General features: G+C 44.9%; 1 protein-coding gene across 1 annotated transcript in view; it reads right to left on the reverse strand.

The window, feature by feature from the left end:
- Positions 1-15485, reverse strand: part of elnb (elastin b) — a 60645-nt gene that overhangs the window by 33836 nt on the left and 11324 nt on the right. The window contains exons 11-17 of the mRNA XM_034179060.1: positions 10859-11092; positions 9314-9346; positions 8443-9198; positions 8313-8342; positions 1412-1600; positions 754-786; positions 105-260 (exon numbers count right to left, since the gene is read on the reverse strand). Of these exons, the coding sequence (XP_034034951.1) occupies positions 105-260; positions 754-786; positions 1412-1600; positions 8313-8342; positions 8443-9198; positions 9314-9346; positions 10859-11092 (1431 nt within the window). The remainder of the gene's footprint in view (positions 1-104; positions 261-753; positions 787-1411; positions 1601-8312; positions 8343-8442; positions 9199-9313; positions 9347-10858; positions 11093-15485) is intronic.

Consider the following 15485-nt stretch of genomic DNA (forward strand, 5'->3'; position numbering starts at 1 on the left):
AGCCAATCACAATGCACGTAGCGTCGTAGCCATATAATAATTTGTGATATTGCCTTCAGAACCTGGCTCATAGCTGACTCCTGCTATTCTGGCATAACCTTCACCTGGACCATAACCTCTACCAGGCACTGGTCCAACACCAGCTCCAGGGCCATATCCACCAGGTCCAAATGCTGTTCCTCCACTCCCTAGTGATTCTCCAGCCCTGAGACCATAACCACCTACTGCAGTTCCAGTAGCCCCACCACTGCCAGGAAGACCTACAGAGAAAACATATGAGAAATGTGGCTCTTATGCACTGTAGAAGAATAAATGTTCAGTAAAAATGTTATGAAGGGAAAACACATAGGAGCCACTTACAAATTTATGACTTCAAGCCCTTGTTTGTATACAAGCTAAAAAAAGAGAAAGCTCCAGTCTTTTGTGTGTGTGTGTGTGTGTGTGTGTGTGTGTGTGTGTGTGTGTGTGTGTGTGTGTGTGTGTGTGTGTGTGTGTGTGTGTGTGTATATATATATATATATATATATATATATATATAATCTGTTTGATTTTAACAGTTTATTTGTAACTTAACCTGCCTACTTTGACCTTTGAGATAGGATATTACTACATTTCTATCTACCTGACTGATGTACCATTTTATGTCCAAATGTAAAGTATCCCAAAAACATCAATCACAAATAACAGGTCTCAAATAAATATAGAACATCAAGTGTACAGAATGTAAAGTGTAAGTCACATGAAATTGTGCACCATATTTGAAAGTCTTGGGTCCACCAGGATATCCTGCGAAAGAAACATCAGCATTACCCGCCTGTATAATTAGTTACTGTCATAAACAACTGATGTGGCTATATTTGCAACCCTGTCTCATGGCAAGTCGTGATTCAGCAGCAAGGAATATACATTAATCTACGAAAAGCGCCTCATTTTCATCACGGCAGCACAAATTCATTCTAATTAATTCCGTGATGGCTGCACAAAATTAAAAGTAAAGTGCACGGGGGGGGGGGGGGGGGGGGGGCGTTATGGTTAGGGTGGGGGGAAAGAGTAAGATTAGTTTATGGTTGAGACTGGGCTGTTATTTGGCATTGTCGATTAAATTGTGAATCTCTAACAAGGTTGTTATAGGTGCAATGCACAGGATTTAATACTGATTACTAAGACTGAGAAGCTCACAAAAAAATGAATGAATAAATACATAAAATTCAGGAATTCTGCTTTGGCCTAAGTCCATACAAATGATATATACAAGTACTTCTGAAAAGGCAGGAGGCAGGAGTTTATTTTTCTTTTCTTTTCTTTCCTTACAGCACAAGACAATATTCTGCAACCTTTAAAGATTTGTCAGTTATTCACAAAATAAAAAACAAACAAACAAAAGTAAAAAAATAATTTCAAGGGTCTCTACCTCTAGCCGTACTTTGTCCAAACCCACTCTGTCCACCTCCAGTCACAATTCCAGATCCCGGTATTCCACCTACTCCGAATGCTGTTCCGGCTCCACCACCAGTTGTAAGTCCGACCCCTTGGCTTGGAACACCTCCTCTTACCCCAAGCACTCCTGTACCTTGGGGAGCTCCAGCACCTCCTGGGAGACCTTAGAGACATTTTCTTTTAAATGACTGTTAAACCAGATCGCTAAAAAGCATAAAAAAAAAAAAAACATTTCACCTAAAGCCACATTATGATCAACAGAGTATTCTTGGTTTTTCTGAAATGTACTTATGTACTGCGAACCACTAGAAACAAATATCGATCATTCCACGGGTACAGTTATAAACATCACAGTATCTACTAATCACATTGCAATTTATAAAGAGTTTGTCTGTTTGTACGTCTACTCCTCCCAGGTCTTTGGCTCGATTTCCACCAAACCTGGTATGTCGATGAAGATCAAGTCCAGAATTGCCCTTTAAAAAGTTGTTCAGGCAAATGTCAGTGTTACTGGGCTCAGAGGTCAAAATTTGGAATTTACCCTTCTTAATAACTTTGATGTCCAATTCAGCCACATGGGGTGTGCAGCCAGTACATTCTGAGTGCCAGTCCCAAGCCCGGATAAATGAGGAGGGTTGCGTCAGGAAGGGCATCCGGCGTAAAACAAGCCAACCCAACTATGGAGACTCAGAATCGAATTCCCATACCGGATTGGTCGCGGCCCGGGTTAACAACGTCCGCCACCGGTGCTATTGCCCAACAGGGTGCCGGTGGAAACTGGGCTACTGCTGGGCGAAGACGACGAAGAGGAGGAGGAAAACGCTGCCACAAACAGCGGGAGAAGAAGAAAACTAGAAGGGTGGAAATGAGAGTGGGGACTTTGAATCTGGCTGATATGATGGAGAGGAGAAAGGTAGACACATTGTGTGTGCAAGAGACCAAGTGGAAGGGAAGTAAGAGCAGGAGCATCGGCGGTGGGTACAAGTTGTTGAGCCATGGTGAGGACAGGAAGAGAAATGGTGTTGGGGTCATTTTAAAGGAAGAGTATGTTAAAAGTGTGTTGGAGGTTAAGCGAGTGTCTGACAGGGTGATGAGTGTGAAGTTGGAAATTGAAGGGGTGATGATGAATATCATCAGTGCATATGCCCCACAGGTAGGTTGTGAGATGAAGGATAAAGAAGATTTCTGGAGTGTGTTAGATGAGGTGGTGGAGAGTGTGCCCAAGCATGAAAGAGTGGTGATAGGAGCAGACTTCAATGGGCATGTTGGTGAAGGGAACAGAGGTGATGAGGAAGTAATGGGTAGATATGGTATCAAGGATAGGAATGGGGAAGGACAGATGGTAATTGATTTTGCAAAAAGGATGGAAATGGCTGTGGTGAATACCTACTTTAAGAAAAGGGAGGAGCACAGGGTAACATATAAGAGTGGAGGAAGGTGCACACAGGTGGACTACATTCTTTATAGGAGATGCAAGCTAAAATAAATAACAGACTGTAAGGTGGTAGCAGGAGAGAGTGTCACTAGACAGCATAGGATGGTTGTTTGTAGGATAACTTTAGAGGTAAAGAAGAAGAAGAGAGTGAGAGCGCAACAAAGGATCAGATGGTGGAAGCTGAAGGAGGAAGACTGTTGTGTGAAATTTAGCGAGCAGGTGAGAGAAGCACTGGTTGGAGGGGAAGCAATTTTGGACAACTGGAAAAGTACTGCAGATGTGGTGAGGGAGACAGCTATGGCAGTACTGGGTATGACATCTGGACAGTGGAAGGAAGACAAGGAGACTTGGTGGTCGAATGAAGAGGTCCAGGAAAGCATAAGGAGAAAGAGGTTGGCGAAAAAGTTTTGGGATAGTCGGAGAGATGAAGAAAGTAGACAGGAGTACAAGGAGATGCGGCGTAAGGCGAAAAGAGAAGTGGCAAAAGCAAAGGAAAAGGCACATTGCGAGCTGTACAAGAAGTTGAATAGTAAGGAAGGAGAAAAGGACTTGTACCGATTGGCCAGACAAAGGGACAGAGCTGGAAAGGATGTGCAGCAGGTTAGGGTGGTAAAAGATGCACATGGTAATGTGCTGACAAGTGAGGAGTGTGTGTTGAGAAGGTGGAGGGAATATTTTGAAGAGCTGATGAATAAAGAAAATGAGCAAGAGAAAAGGCTGGATGATGTGGTGAGAGTAAATCAGGAAGTACAAGAGATTAGCAAGGAAGAAGTGAGGGCTGCTATGAAGAGGATGAAGAGTGGAAAGGCAGTTGGTCCAGATGACATTCCAGTGGAGGCATGGAAATGTCTAGGAGAGATGGCAGTAGAGTTTCTAACCAGATTGTTTAATAAAATCTTGGAAAGTGAGAGGATGCCTGAGGAGTGGAGACGAAGTGTGCTGGTTCCTATTTTCAAGAACAAGGGTGATGTGCAGAGCTGCAATAACTACAGAGGCATAAAGCTGATCAGCCACAGCATGAAGTTATGGGAAAGAGTAGTAGAAGCTAGGCTTAGAAAACAGGTGAAGATCTGTGAGCAGCAATATGGTTTCATGCCGAGAAAGAGCACTACAGATGCAATGTTTGCTCTGAGAATACTGTTGGAAAAGTACAGAGAAGGACAGAAAGAGTTACATTGTGTGTTTGTGGACTTAGAAAAAGCTTATGATAGAGTGCCAAGAGAAGAGCTGTGGTATTGTATGAGGAAGTCTGGAGTGGCAGAGAAGTATGTTAGGGTAGTGCAGGACATGTACAAGAATAGTGTGACAGCGGTGAGATGCGCAGTCGGAATGACAGACTCATTCAAGGTGCAGGTGGGATTACACCAAGGATCAGCTCTGAGTCCTTTCTTGTTTGCAGTGGTGATGGACAAGTTGACGGATGAGATCAGACAGGAGTCCCCATGGACTATGATGTTTGCAGATGACATTGTGATCTGTAGTGAGAGTAGAGAGCAAGTTGAGTCTAGTCTGGAGAAGTGGAGATATGCTTTGGAGAGAAGGGGAATGAAAGTCAGTAGAAGCAAGACTGAGTACATGTGTGTGAATGAGAGGGAGCCCAGTGGAATAGTGCAGTTACAAGGAGTAGAAGTGGTGAAAGTAGATGAGTTTAAATATTTGGGGTCAACTGTTCAAAGTTATGGAGAGTGTGGTAGAGAGGTGAAGAAGAGAGTGCAGGCAGGGTGGAGTGGGTGGAGAAAGGTGGCAGGAGTGATTTGTGACCGAAGAATATCAGCAAGAGTGAAGGGGAAAGTTTACAAAACAGTAGTGAGACCAGCTATGTTGTATGGTTTAGAGATGGTGGCACTAACAAAAAGACAGGAGGCAGAGCTGGAGGTGGCAGAGCTGAAGATATTGAGATTCTCTTTGGGAGTGACAAGAATGAAGAAGATTAGGAATGAACATATCAGAGAGACAGCTCAGGTGGGACGGTTTGGAGACAAAGTCAGAGAGGCGAGATTGAAATGGTTTGGACATGTGCAGAGGAGGGACCCAGGGTATATAGGGAGAAGGATGCTGAGGATGGATCCACCAGGCAGGAGGAAAAGAGGGAGACCAAAGAGGAGGTTCATGGATGTGCTGAGAGAGGACATGCAGGTGGTTGGTGTGACAGAGGAAGATACAGAGGACAGGGTGAGATGGAAACGATTGATCTGCTGTGGCGACCCCTAACAGGAACAGCTGAAAGACAAAGAAGAATAACTTTGATGTCCGCCAAACTTGGCACACATACGAGGTCTGTTAGAAAACTATCCGACCTTTTTATTTTTTGCAAAAACCATATGGATTTGAATCACGTGTGATTGCATCAGCCAAGCTTGAACCTTCGTGCACATGCGTGAGTTTTTTCACGCCTGTCGGTTGCGTCATTCGCCTGTGAGCAGGCTTTGTGTGAGCACTGGTCCACCCCCCTCATTGGATTTTTATTGTGAGTAAAATGTCTGAAGGATTTGGAGCTTCGCTGCATCAAATTTTTCCAGAAACTGTGAGAGACCTCCAGGTGGACACCATTCGGAAAATTCAGATGGCTTTCAGGGACAATTTTATGAGGATCACACAGATTAAGGAGTATTACAGTCGGTTTAAAAACCGCCCACAGCGGCTGAGAGCACACCACACTCCAAGCGCCGATCGACAGGCTGACACCCCGCTGAAACAACCAGATCATTTCCAAAGTGAAGGCTGTGTTGATCCGGGACATCGTGTGACTACCACAGAAATGGCAGAAGACGTGGACGTCAGCACTTTTTCGGCACATTCCACTGTTACAGGAGTTTTTGTCATGGAAAGAGGAGCGGAGGAATGCGCCACAGAGCCGCAAATGACGCAAGACAAAAGCACCTCCATGTTGGTCTCACAGGACGGCTTTCAGACGGCTTTCGGTGGCTTTTCAGTCGTGTGACTATCCGAGAAATTGTGGATGAGCTGGACATGCCAGAACATGTCCTGTGAGGCTTCATCACGGCATTGCTTTGCGCCATGTGGCTTTGTCCCAATGCGCAAATTCTTCCGCTCCTCTTTCCATGACAAAAACTCCTGTAACAGTGGAATGTGCCGTTCATTTCCAAACTGAACGCTGTGTTGATCCGGGACGTCGTCTGACTACCAGAGAAACTGCAGAACACGTGGACATCAGCACTTTTTTGGCACATTGAGACAGACGTGTGGAGGAAGGAAGACATCGGAGTCAATTGTCAAAATTTAAGTTTTTCAATCCGATTTTTACCATTGGATGCAGTCTGCTGTGTGAGCCTGATTCCATGAGATCTCAGAAGCTACGCAGTGTGGGTCCTGGTTAGTACTTGGATGGGAGACCTCTTCAGAAGACCAGGGGCTGTGTGTGTCTCTCCAGGTAAAACTGGAGTTACATCAGAAAGGACAGCCGGCATAAAACTTGTGTCAAACACCACTGTGGATCTGATTATATCTGCTGTGGTGATCATGTACACAACGGGAGCAGCTGAATGCACAATCACTTTATTTCGCACCATACTTGGAGTACATATGGAAATGCATTCTGGAATTTCCCAGGCAAGACCAGTCATGTGGCCTAACTGGCTGTTTCCTTTTTCTGATTTCTCCCAATGTTGGTATGTCAAGGGAGCTTGACCCTGAAATCGCCCTTTAAAAAATACATGTTGGCAAATGTCAAAGTCAAGGAATTTAGTTTTCAACCCAGTGCAGACAAAATGTGGCAAACAGGCGCATTTGAGAGTTGCCCTGGAAAGGTCAGCCGCAGTTCAATAATTTGAGTGAAGGTCAAGGTCACTGGGGTCAAATGTCAGATTGCCATAGCTCTTACGGTCGTCATACCACTTTACTAAAATGTGTCAAATTATTTGTCTCTAAACTTAACTATGCATGACTTCAATAAATATCCATATGTCCTCTGAAAGAGCCTGATTATAATTTAATTATGTTTGACAAGTGATTCATTTTTATTTCCTTTTTTTAAAAAATGCACTAATTTCCATTCAATACGATTATACAGTGTTTTTCAAAATACTTTGCAGCTAGAATATATATACGAGGTCTGTCCATAAAGTATAGGTCCTTTTTATTTTTTTCAAAAACTATATGGATTTCATTCATATGTTTTTATGTCAGACATGCTTGAACCCTCGTGCGCATGCGTGTGTTTTCCACGCCTGTCGGTGACGTCATTCGCCTGTGAGCACTCCTTGTGGGAGGAGTCGTCCAGCCCCTCGTCGGAATTCCTTTGTCTGAGAAGTTGCTGAGAGACTGGCGCTTTGTTTGATCAAAATTTTTTCTAAACCTGTGAGACACATCGAAGTGGACATGGTTCGAAAAATTAAGCTGGTTTTCAGTGAAAATTTTAACGGCTGATGAGAGATTTTGAGGTGACACTGTCGCTTTAAGGACTTCCCACGGTGCGAGACGTCGCTCAGCGCTCTCAGGCGCCGTCATCAGCCTGTTTCAAGCTTAAAACCTCCACATTTCAGGCTCTATTGATCCAGGACGTCGTGAGAGAACAGAGAAGTTTCAGAAGAAGTCGGTTTCAGCATTTTATCCGGATATTCCACTGTTAAAGGAGATTTTTTTAATGAAAGACGTGCGGACGGGTCCGCGCGTCGGGACGCAGCCGGCGCGGTGCGGCGGCACAGGAAAAATACCTCCGTGTTGATAACCATTTGTAAAATCCAGGCGGCTTTTGATGGCTTTCAGTGGAGTGAGTATATGAGAAATTGTTTAACAGCTGGACATTTCCAACTTGTCCTTAAGGCTTCCAGCAGAGGTGTTTTTCCTGTGGCGGAGCGTCGCGGCGGCTGCGAGCCGACGCTGCAATCCGCCCGCACGTCTTTCATTAAAAAAATCTCCTTTAACAGTGGAATATCCGGATAAAATGCTGAAACCGACTTCTTCTGAAACTTCTCTGTTCTCTCACGACGTCCTGGATCAATAGAGCCTGAAATGTGGAGGTTTTAAGCTTGAAACAGGCTGATGACGCCGCCTGAGAGCGCTGCGCGACGTCTCGCACTGTGGGAAGTCCTTAAAGCGACAGTGTCACCTCAAAATCTCTCATCAGCCGTTAAAATTTTCACTGAAAACCAGCTTAATTTTTCGAACCATGTCCACTTCGATGTGTCTCACAGGTTTAGAAAAAATTTTGATCAAACAAAGTGCCAGTCTCTCAGCAACTTCTCAGACAAAGGAATTCCGACGAGGGGCTGGACGACTCCTCCCACAAGGAGTGCTCACAGGCGAATGACGTCACCGACAGGCGTGGAAAAACTCACGCATGCGCACGAGGGTTCAAGCATGTCTGACATAAAAACATATGAATGAAATCCATATAGTTTTTGAAAAAAATTAAAAGGACCTATACTTTATGGACAGCCCTCGTATATAAACTGTATCATGACATCACAATTCTTCTCACCATATTTACGAGCCTTGGCACTGGCATAACCTGAAATTGTAAACACAAGTTCTATTATGGTGCTGTATTCTAAAATGTCTTCTTATTTTAATTTGCATATTTAATCTCTTATCCTAGTCATTAAACCTACCTCCAGGTATAGAGCCAGCCCCACCAGGTCCAACTCCCCCACCTGGTCCATAGCCTGTACCAGCTCCACCTGGTCCAACTCCTACACCTGGTCCATAGCCTGTACCAGCCCCACTAGGCCCAACTCCCCCACCTGGCCCATAACCTGTATCAGCCCCACTAGGCCCAACTCCCCCACTTGGTCCATAGCCTGTACCAGCCCCACTAGGCTGAACTCCTACACCTGGTACATAACCTGTACCAGCCTCACTAGGCCCAACTCCCCCACCTGGCCCATAACCTGTACCAGCCCCACTAGGCCCAACTCCCCCGCCTGGCCCATAGCCTGTACCAGTCCCACCAGGCCCAACTCCTACACCTGGTCCATAACCTTTGCCAGCCCTACTAGGCCCAACTCCCCCACCTGGTCCATAGCCTGTACCAGCCCCACCAGGCCCAACTCCTACACCTGGTCCATAACCTGTACCAACCCCACTAGGCCCAACTCCTACACCTGGTCCATAACCTGTACCAGCCCCACCAGGTCCAACTCCCCCACCTGGTCCATAGCTTGTACCAGCCCCACCAGGCCCAACTCCTACACCTGGTCCATAACCTGTACCAGCCCCACCAGGTCCACCTCCCCCACCTGGTCCATAGCCTGTACCAGCCCCACCAGGTCCAACTCCCCCAATTGGTCCATAGCCAGTTCCAGCACCACCAAGCCCAATTCCTCCGATTCCTGCTCCGGGTCCTCCGAAAGTGCCACTCAGCATACCTGTTAGGAGGACAACAGATTTTTGTTGTTGTTGGCTGATGTTTTCAGGATTAAGTATTTAACTGCTTTAACAATGCAACAATTTCATATAGTTTTTGATTTTTGTAGTGATTACCATAATTACGGGCTTTGGCACTGGCATCATACCCTGAAATACAAATCTCATTAGTGGCAAGACCATTTCATAATTGACACATTATGCCTTTTGATGCAACAACCTCATACATTCCTTACAGTGCATTACACTTTATTATACATTTTATATATATATATATACATACACACACACACACACACACACATACAGTGAGGAAAATAAGTATTTGAACACCCTGCGGTTTTGCAAGTTCTCCCACTTAGAAATCATGGAGGGGTCTGAAATTTTCATCATAGGTGCATGTCCACTGTGAGAGACATAATCTAAAAAAAAAAAAAAATCCGGAAATCACAATGTACGATTTTTTAATAATTTATTTGTATGTTACTGCTGCAAATAAGTATTTGAACCCCTACCAACCAGCAAGAATTCTGGCTCACACAGACCTGTTAATTTTTCTTTAAGAAGCTTATTCTGCACTCTTTACCTGTATTAATTGCACCTGTTTGAACTTGTTACTTGTATATACCCCTCCCTGAGCCTGGTTCTGCTGGAGGTTTCTTCCTGTTAAAAGGGAGTTTTTCCTTCCCACTCTCGCCAAGTGCTTGCTCACAGGGGGTCGTTTTGACCGTTGGGGTTTTTCCGTAATTATTGTATGGCTTTGCCTTACAATATAAAGCGCCTTGGGGCAACTGTTTTGTTGTGATTTGGCGCTATATAAATAAAATTGATTTGATTTTGATTTGATAAAAGACACCTGTTCACACACTCAATCAATCACACTCCAACATGTCCGCCATAGCCCAGACCAAAGAGCTGTCTAAGGACACCAGGGACAAAACTGTAGACCTGCACAAGGCTGGGATGGACTACAGGACAACAGGCAAGAAGCTTGGTAGAAGACAACAACTGTTATGATTATTTATTAGAAAGTGGAAGAAACACAAGATGACTGTTAATCTCCCTCGGTCTGGGATTCCATGCAAGATCTCACTTTGATGGCTAAGGATGATTCTGAGAAAGCTCAGAACTACACAGGAGGACCTGGTCAATGACCTGAAGAGACCTGGGACCACAGCCACAAAGATTAGATTAGTAACACATGATGCTGTCATGGTTTAAAATCCTGCAGGGCAGCAAGGTCCCCCTGCTCAAGCCAGCACATGTCCAGGCCCATTTGAAGTTCACCAGTGACCATCTGGATGATTCAAAGGAGGCATGGGAGAAGGTCATGTGGTCAGATGAGACCAGAATAGAGCTTTTTGGAATCAACTCCACTTACCATGTTTAGAGGATGAGAACAACCCCAAGAAAACCATCCCAACCGTGAAGCATGGGGGTGGAAACATCATACTCTGGGGGTGCTCTTCTGCAAAGGGGACAGGACGACTGCACCGTATTGAAGGGAGGATGGATGAGGTCATGTATTGTGAGATTTTGGCAAAATTTTGACCCCTCCATGATTTCTAATGGGAGAACTTGCACAATAGCTGGGTGTTCAAATACTTATTTTCCTCACTGTATATGAATGAAGCCCATATGTAATAATTTACCCATAATTACCTCCAGCTCCTGCTCCTGCTCCTTGTAACCCAGATCCAGCTCCATCTGGTGCATACCCATTTCTACCAGTGCCAACTCCTCCAGGCCCAGTGCCAGCACCACCTGGACCAATACCATAGCCTCCACCTGGCACACTTGACCCAGTCCCAAAGGTAGGCCCTACACCTGTGCCAAAGCCACCTCCAGCGCCTTGACTTCCAAGGTCTCCACCAGTGCCTGCACCACCTGCCTGACCTGGAGTAGTTAAAGGATTTTTAAGTGTGTTTCAGTGATAAATTGGTAAATCTACAACACCTTTTTACACTTGCATGCAGTGATAGTGCAACAGGGGGTATTTTTCAGTCTTAGGGCAGATTCAGTTTTCTGTTTTGGTTCTCCTAAAGATTTGCTTTAGTGTGAACAATAAAACTTATCAGACACCCATTTTCTCAGTAATCATGCATTAACAGGGCCTAACAGATCAGGCTACCCACAGCTGCTAAAAGTGCTAAGGCCGTTAGCATACAGCATTAAATACCACAAAAATTTCACTCAGCGTGAATGTTGCAACAGGGAGGTCTTGGAAGATCCGTTAGAATGTTTCACCACACAACAAGCCATATTATTCCAGGTGTTTGTAATAAAATACTCCAAACAAAACAGGCACAGCCTCCACAAACAGCTAGCAGCCGGACTGAGTGGACACTGAGTTACGGTCAGATGCTACAAGAGCAGAGACACTTGGCTGAGCCCCTGTTATTCAAAGCAACCAATTATACCAAACTTTATGGCTTAAAACATCATAAACTAAGATGTTAGAAAATTAATCCCCTGTACAGTTGCCATGGAGGAGAAACCAAAATTGTTTTTGTTTTTTGGGGGTTTTTTTTGGTACCAGCTGTCAACATGTTTATTTCTGCTCGAAAGTTGGACAGCAGAACATTGCGCGGACGGGCAGGCGTGAGGGTTCGTGCACGCGACAGTGTCTTTCGGGAGGAACACAATGCGAGGTGCACAACATCGCGCCACTAATGTGGAATAAATAAAACAAAAAAAACAGCTGGTACCTGTGGAACCACACCGCGCCGCTCATGTGGAATAAATAAAACATAAAACCAACTGGTACCTGTGGAACCACATCGCGCCACTCATGTGGAATAAATAAAACATAAAAACCAGCAGGTACCTGTGGAACCACATCGCGCCGCTCATGTGGAATAAATAAAACAACAAAAAAAAACAGCTGGTACCTGTGGAACCACACCGCGCCGCTCACGTGGAATAAATAAAACATAAAAACCAGCTGGTACCTGTGGAACCACATCGCGCCGCTCATGTGGAATAAATAAAACATAAAAAAAACAGCTGGTACCTGTGGAACCACATCGCGCCGCTCATATGGAATAAATAAAACATAAAAAACAGCTGGTACCTGTGGAACCATATCGCGCCGCTCATGTGGAATAAATAAAACATAAAAACCAGCTGGTACCTGTGGAACCACACCGCGCCGCTCATGTGGAATAAAAAACAAAAAACAAAAAAAAACAGCAGGTACCTGTGGAACCACATCGCGCCGCTCACGTGGAATAAATAAAACATAAAAACCAGCTGGTACCTGTGGAACCACATCGCGCCGCTCATGTGGAATAAATAAAACAACTTGTGGAACCACATCACGCCACTGATGTGGAATAAATAAAACATAAAAACCAGCTGGTACATGAGGAACCACATCGCGCCGCTCATGTGGAATAAATAAAACATAAAAACCAGCTGGTACCTGTGGAACCACATCGCGCCGCTCATGTGGAATAAATAAAACATAAAAAACAGCTGGTACCTGTGGAACCACATCGCGCCGCTCATGTGGAATAAATAAAACATAAAAACCAGCTGGTACCTGTGGAACCACACCGCGCCGCTCATGTGGAATAAAAAAAAACAAAAAAAAAACAGCAGGTACCTGTGGAACCACATCGCGCCGCTCACGTGGAATAAATAAAACATAAAAACCAGCTGGTACCTGTGGAACCACATCGCGCCGCTCATGTGGAATAAATAAAACAACTTGTGGAACCACATCACGCCACTGATGTGGAATAAATAAAACATAAAAACCAGCTGGTACATGAGGAACCACATCGCGCCGCTCATGTGGAATAAATAAAACATAAAAACCAGCTGGTACCTGTGGAACCACACCGCGCCGCTCATGTGGAATAAAAAAAAACAAAAAAAAAAAACAGCAGGTACCTGTGGAACCACACCGCGCCGCTCACGTGGAATAAATAAAACATAAAAACCAGCTGGTACCTGTGGAACCACATCGCGCCGCTCATGTGGAATAAATAAAACAACTTGTGGAACCACATCACGCCACTGATGTGGAATAAATAAAACATAAAAACTAGCTGGTACATGAGGAACCACATCGCGCCGCTCATGTGGAATAAATAAAACATAAAAACCAGCTGGTACCTGTGGAACCACATCGCGCCACTGATGTGGAATAAATAAAACATAAAAGCCAGTTGGTACTTGTGGAACCACATCGCGCCACTGATGTGGAATAAATAAAACATAAAAACCAGCTGGTACATGAGGAACCACATCGCGCCGCTCATGTGGAATAAATAAAACATAAAAGCCAGTTGATACTTGTGGAACCACATCACCCCACTGATGTGAAATAAATAAAACATAAAAACCAGCTGGTACTTGTGGAACCACATCGCGCCACTGATGTGGAATAAATAAAACATAAAAACTAGCTGGTACCTGAGGAACCACATCGTGCTGCTAATGTGGAATAAAAAAAAAACAACATACCACCCACAGGATTTGTACCTGCACTTTACTGATTGTCAGCCCAAAACTTTACCACTGACAGCAGTGGTGAATGTTTCAACATTCACAATATTTTACGAGGTCTGTCAATAAAGTAACGGTCCTTTTTATTTTTTTCAAAAACTATATGGATTTCATTCATATGTTTTTACGTCAGACAAGCTTGAACCCTCGTGCGCATGCGTGAGTTTTTCCACGCCTGACGGTGACGTCATTCGCCTGTGAGCACGTCTTGTGGAAGGAGTGGTCCCGCCCCCTCGTCGGATTTTCATTGTCTGGAAATGGCGGAATGATTTGGACTTTTTTTCCATCAGAATTTTTTCAGAAGCTGTTAGAGACTGGCACCTGGAAACCATTTGAAAAATTTATCTGGCTTTGTCGTGTGCACTTTCTCTGGTTATCACAAGAGCTGGACATCAGCCAGTTTCTGGCAGATTTCACTTTTAACAAGAGATTTTGTCATGGAAAGCCAAGCGGAGGCTTTGTGCGTAACGACCGATTCGCTGTTTCAGCGAGACAAAGGAACACCTCTGTTTCGGCATGTCATGGGACAAGTTGGGACATGCCCAGCTCTCCACAATTTCTCTGATACTTACTGGACTGGTAAGCACTGAAAGCCGAGATAGGCATGTCCCAACTTGTCCCATGACACGCCGAAACGGAGGTGTTCCGTTGTCTGTGGGTCATTATGCATGAAGCCTCAGCGCGGCTTTCCATGACAAAATCTCTTGTTAAAAGTGAAATTTGACGGAAAATGGCTGATGTCCAGCTCTTGTGATAACCAAAGAAAGTGCACACGACGGTCTCATATCCACAGAGCCATCAGCTTAGAAATGATCTGGCGTTTTCTGCCTCGTCATCGCAGCTCGGAGCGCGGCGCGCCGAGCGTCCTTAAAGCCGTCCTTAAAGCTGTAGTAACAGTCCTTATTCTCTGTGAAGCCCGTAAAATTTTCACCGAAAGCCAGATAAATTTTTCAAATGGTTTCCAGGTGCCAGTCTCTAACAGCTTCTGAAAAAATTCTGATGGAAAAAAAGTCCAAATCATTCTGCCATTTCCAGACAATGAAAATCCGACGAGGGGGCGGGACCACTCCTTCCACAAGGCGTGCTCACAGGCGAATGACGTCACCGACAGGCGTGGAAAAACTCACGCATGCGCACGAGGGTTCAAGCTTGTCTGACGTAAAAACATATGAATGAAATCCATATAGTTTTTGAAAAAAATAAAAAGGGCCATTACTTTATTGACAGACCTCGTATATTGAATCGCTCTTATCAAGCGGCAGTGCAAATATGATCCGTCTGTTCCTCCGTAGATGACCCATGGTCATAGACATACAATCATGAAATGACATGAATGAGAAGCAGTTTGCTCTTCTCATGTACACATCTGCCGGTCGCGCACGTGTCCTGCCTGACACGTGTTTCTTGTGAATGGCGCGCCAGAACTGACAACACGTCAAATGGAACAGACCTCACGTGGGTGCCATGAAAGTCAGATTGCCCGCTCTGTGTTCTGATCTGACGGTCCGTTTCAGCCTGGGGGCAGCCTGTAATGGGCTACAGTGAAGGAGCGCACGCATGCTGCAGCCCACAGCATATATTGCCACAGCGATATATGGTTTTATTTATGTCCACATGATGACAGCAAGCAGACACATGCGCGTTATAGTGGGCAGTTGCTAGTCCATGCCCATCCAAACCCAGTATGTGGTGTCCAGCTGGGATGTCCAGATCCACAGATCTCCACAGTCGCTTCAGTGGGTGGACACACCTCCTGTCAGTTCAGCGCACAAAC

This window comes from Thalassophryne amazonica, chromosome 9 (genome assembly GCF_902500255.1).
Source record: "Thalassophryne amazonica chromosome 9, fThaAma1.1, whole genome shotgun sequence".
Classification (NCBI taxonomy): domain Eukaryota; kingdom Metazoa; phylum Chordata; class Actinopteri; order Batrachoidiformes; family Batrachoididae; genus Thalassophryne; species Thalassophryne amazonica.